The 4,352-nt window shown below is 40.6% G+C and overlaps 1 protein-coding gene across 1 annotated transcript; it reads right to left on the bottom strand.

Annotated features, from left to right (window-relative positions):
• Positions 1-941: 941 nt before the first annotated feature.
• On the bottom strand, positions 942-3,991 carry LOC143188836 (very-long-chain 3-oxoacyl-CoA reductase). The gene is made up of 4 exons (XM_076393306.1): positions 3,325-3,991; positions 2,217-2,592; positions 1,725-2,068; positions 942-1,596 (listed from the first exon to the last, which is right to left on the bottom strand). Exons 2-4 carry the CDS (start codon positions 2,589-2,591, stop codon positions 1,326-1,328), a joined length of 990 nt encoding a protein of 329 aa, XP_076249421.1. The 5' UTR covers position 2,592; positions 3,325-3,991; the 3' UTR covers positions 942-1,325.
• Positions 3,992-4,352: the final 361 nt, after the last annotated feature.

The raw sequence follows: 4,352 nt of genomic DNA, 5'->3' as shown, positions 1-4,352 counted from the left end.
CGTATTATATGTGCAGGCTATTTGTAATATTTGAACTGCGCCATTTTCAAGAATAAACTATACGCGTCACCTGAGCGGATTCAATGATACTAAAGTTTTCCGAGATACAGTCAATTCAAACGATTCTGACTGCACCGACACTATCTATCTCTTTCATACACGGGAACCATGAATAACAGACGGAGAGAGATGAACAGAGAATATTAGAGTGGAATTTGAACTAATTTCTTCTCTTTATAACCATGCTTTATAATTACAACTCTGTTCTAAAAATAATGGAATATGTATGTGTGTAACCTAGATACATAGCATTATAAAAAATATTCAACCATCCAATTCTAATCTTCTTACGAACGTTACGAAAAACAGTATTCCTATCTATGATATCAAATTCCGCGGCGTAGGTTGGCGCTATGAGCACATTCCCGTCTGTATCATCTGCACCGTCATGCGCACGCATTCGTATTGTGTGTGCATAGGTATTTAACCGCGCGTAGGGCATTATTTCAAAAGCTGAAAACTTTAGTATATCTTTGGACCCTATGGAGAGAGGTGGGAACATGTATACTTACATGTGTATTCGTTTCATTTGTACATATATACCTACATATGCATATTATTGCGAGCAGGTACATGGTCTTTGCTTGCTGTGCTCGCAACGTCTTCTGGATCAATTAAACCAAAGTCTTTTGACAGCTGCCAAAGAGCGAAGACGTGACATTGCGAATCTCTTTAAGCGTTACTTCATTGTAAATAAAACTGTTTAATCCACAGTTTAGTTTCCTAAACTGTGGCTAGCTCGCGGTGCGCGCAGAGAATCGCCGGCGACTCACCAAATTCGTAACAATATGCATACCATACCTTAGGTTTCCGATTTTAGGATACTTATAAAATGGGATACAAATGGGATACTTATAAGGAAAAAACGATGAATAATGAAACGCACTTTTTATTTCTCTGTATAACGTTCAACGGTATATAAAATGTAACACACGTACAAACTATGTAACAAATGATTTATAAAATAGTCGTAAAGCTTATAAAGTACGAAGAAATAGCGGTTCCGAAAAAACTTTGTATACAGAAGTACAGATTCGAAACGTTTAAGGTGTAAAAATGACGTAAAACGACTTAAAAACACCTAACAAAACCTAAAAAGATGTACAAACGTTTACTGAACTAACAAACAAAAACAGACAACGAAATAGAGGACAAAAAATGATCGATGGCATGGAGAAGAAATAACATAATAATAGGAAAAGCATCATAAATAGGGGTGAGAGTGGTGCAGGAGAAAAATTCAAAGAACATGATAAAATCAACTGTTACTCATTGTTGAGCGATTTACTTTGTAACGCGCCCTTTAAATCGTTCTCCTTTTTGTTATTTTCTTTATTCAAAGCACGAGCTCTTATGTTGACCAGAGTCTTGGAAATTAACCACAACGTACCTTTCTCACACATGCAGCGCAATACATATACTATAGCAGTTAATAAAAAGTGAGGAGGGTAGCCAGTTGTACATGATTCGATGCCAACCGTTTTCAACGATGCTTCCACAAATTTTTCCGCGGTTGGTGCCATCCACGTTGCTTTCCTAAAAGCAAGATACATGTGAAGAGGTCGGTGAAATATTATGGAAGTTCATATCGAACGACGTACGGTGCAAAGTACGCGAAACGAACGGAAGCGTCTAATTTATGAAATGAATTCAGTTCGACCTACTTGATCTTCGACATTTTGGTTGCCACTGGCCCGGGAATCAGGCATTGAACGGTGACTCCGTGTGGTTCAGCTTCCGCGGCCAAATCGCAGCTAAATTTTACCACGTAGGCTTTACTGGCGGCATAAACGGTCAAGTACGGACTCGGTATGATCGCTAATGCTGAACCGATGTTTATCAAAACACCTTTTTTTTGTTCATACATCCCAGGGAGAAGAGCTCTGGCGACTCCTGTTAAAGCTGCGACGTTCAACTGTAGAATTGTCGATAAGCATTCCTCCGAAACCTTGGTAAATAACTCTGGATATTCGTAACTCCCTCCGGCGTTATTTACCACTACAGCGATCTGTCGAAAATAGACAATAATAGAAAATTAGAAATGTTCAATAATCATTCTTATTGGAAAGTGTAAAACGTTGATGCTAAAGCGATACTAAAGCGATAGCCGTTTAAGTGGCTATGTGTTTCTACACGCCTACTATTTACTTACGTACCTCGAGTTCTTCGGTAGCTTTAGCAATTTTATCGTACACTGCTTGCCCCTCGGCCAAATCTGCCTCCACTATTCGAACTTGGACACCGTATCGTTGTTTGATCGCCGCTGCGACTTCTTCCAATTTCGGCAAGGATCTTGAGATCAATACAATGTCCAGACCCTTTTCCGCGAGCTGCTCCGCGTACGCTTTTCCGATACCGCTAGTAGCGCCAGTAATCACCGCCCATTTACCCTGCGTTCTCAGGTCGATCCCAAAACCGAAACTCGGTGCAATCAGTTTTTTCCAAACGAGGATACCGATCTTTAATAAAATCCGCAATCCAATTGCTGCCAAGGCAACTAAAGATATTTTTTCCCAGCACGTCAACGTCATCCTGAAACGAGTAATTCGAAGTTCAATCGGTTGTTCGATTGCTTCACACGATGGGTACCGCGCGAGTTTACACAAAGAGAATCGGTCGTTTTCTTTGACCACTCTGTTGTACTTCCACCGGTGTCCGTCGACGTTATAGTACGTCGATTTTCGCGTAACTCTCCTCTTACGCCTTTACCCTCTTTTTGATCGCGGTCGTGCGCGCCCTGTGCCGCGCGTCGCAATCATTCCCCGATAATGCATACATAAGTATATGCGATTCATCGAGTCTAGCTAGTCATTGTCAGTCACTAAACTAGGGGTCATAACTCATGACACCGAGTGTCATGTTTTACTTATCACGCTGATAAGCAAAAATGCACTTTTCGTTAGGCGCGACTGCACTCTCTATTGTCTCTATCTAAATATTCTGCATACATATTACTTTATAAACAATTGCAACAATTGCCCTACCGATAGACTCAACAGCTTATCTGGAATGATTATAGTCATCTGTGTACGTACCGATCTATTTCTTTGCGATAATAATATTTTGAAATTTTAAAAAGTCCATTCTCAGGAATTACTTTTCAAGACTTTTCCGATAATATACGTATTGTCACATCTCGAAAATCGATGAAGCAAAAACAAAGAAAATTTCACTTTCATCAAAGAAATTTGAAAATCAAACGAAATTTGACGTAACGAACAACTGTGTAATGTAGTAGACTTAAATGTAACAGGTTTTGCTTACCTGTACTCGGTGTTGCTGAGATTTGATGCTCGTACTTCGATTCGACTTCTTTCTTCTTAGTGCAATAGATACGTTCTCGTATCCACAAAATGATTACACTCATGAAAATACCGGGGAATGTAGTTGAGGAAGTGGAAAAGGCGCGGAAGTAGGAAAAAATGTAAAGAGGGGAAGAATAAAAATCGAGCGTCGAGTTGCACTGAAGTCAGAGACGTGCGAAGGGTTCGATATTGCCCCTGAGAATGAGAGGAGTCGAAGAATACACGAGCTATCGGACGTTAAATGTTAGCGTCCATGGGTGAAACAGGACCGAACGAAAACGGATCATCGTGCAGCCGGCTTCTAAAGACGAACAGAGAGAAAGGCGAAAGCAGAGGGAAAAGAGAAAGTAGCCAGAATTGGCGGAAAGGAGATAGGAGTTTGTGAATGGCAGGAGGAAGCGAGAAGGTGAGACAGAATGTCGGGGGACGGTCGATGTTGAGAAACGTTGCGGAGTTTGCGCGGACCGTGGATGCGGATGCGGATGCGGCTTCGGATTCGCGCGGTCATGAACAGTCGAACCTTCTGTTGCGCGAACGCACGAACGCTCGAACACCCGACCAATGTCACGGCTAGGCTATTCCAGAAGAAAGTTCTTGCTTACTTGCTTTTACCGTTCCTTCGCCCACCGAGACGTTGACTTTTCTTTGACACACTTTTGCTATTCTCGTCGTATAACATGTACCCTTTCGGAGAAGTAGACCAGTCGTTCCTCTTATTTTAAACTTAAACGAGTCAAATTTTACTTCCTCCTGATATTATCCTATTTCTTTGCAGGTACCTATTTCTTCGTTTATCAAACGAATTTTTCTGCAAACGTACCTGTGTATCGACTATCCAAACGCCCTTCATATTGTATTTCTGTTAAAAAATTACAATAACTATTTTCTATCTTTATTTATATTTATAATCGGAAACTGTCAATGCATTTTCTTCTTTCTTCTCATACTTATTATCGTAATTTAGATGGCCGTATAGATTGTTAAACA

The sequence above is a fragment of the Calliopsis andreniformis genome, chromosome 3 (genome assembly GCF_051401765.1).
Source record: "Calliopsis andreniformis isolate RMS-2024a chromosome 3, iyCalAndr_principal, whole genome shotgun sequence".
Taxonomy (NCBI): domain Eukaryota; kingdom Metazoa; phylum Arthropoda; class Insecta; order Hymenoptera; family Andrenidae; genus Calliopsis; species Calliopsis andreniformis.
The sequence above is the reverse complement of the archived record's forward strand: the minus strand, read 5'-3'. Positions and strand labels throughout refer to the sequence as shown.

What these genes read in the sequence shown, in the direction of transcription:
- LOC143188836 (XM_076393306.1), bottom strand. Translation starts at nt 2,591, where the DNA reads ATGACGTTGACGTGCTGGGAAAAAATATCTTTAGTTGCCTTGGCAGCA. An exon ending in AAGCTACCGAAGAACTCGAG is followed by an intron (nt 2,069 to 2,216) that starts GTACGTAAGTAA and finishes TATTTTCGACAG; the next exon opens with ATCGCTGTAGTGGTAAATAA. An exon ending in ACCAAAATGTCGAAGATCAA is followed by an intron (nt 1,597 to 1,724) that starts GTAGGTCGAACT and finishes TCTTGCTTTTAG; the next exon opens with GAAAGCAACGTGGATGGCAC.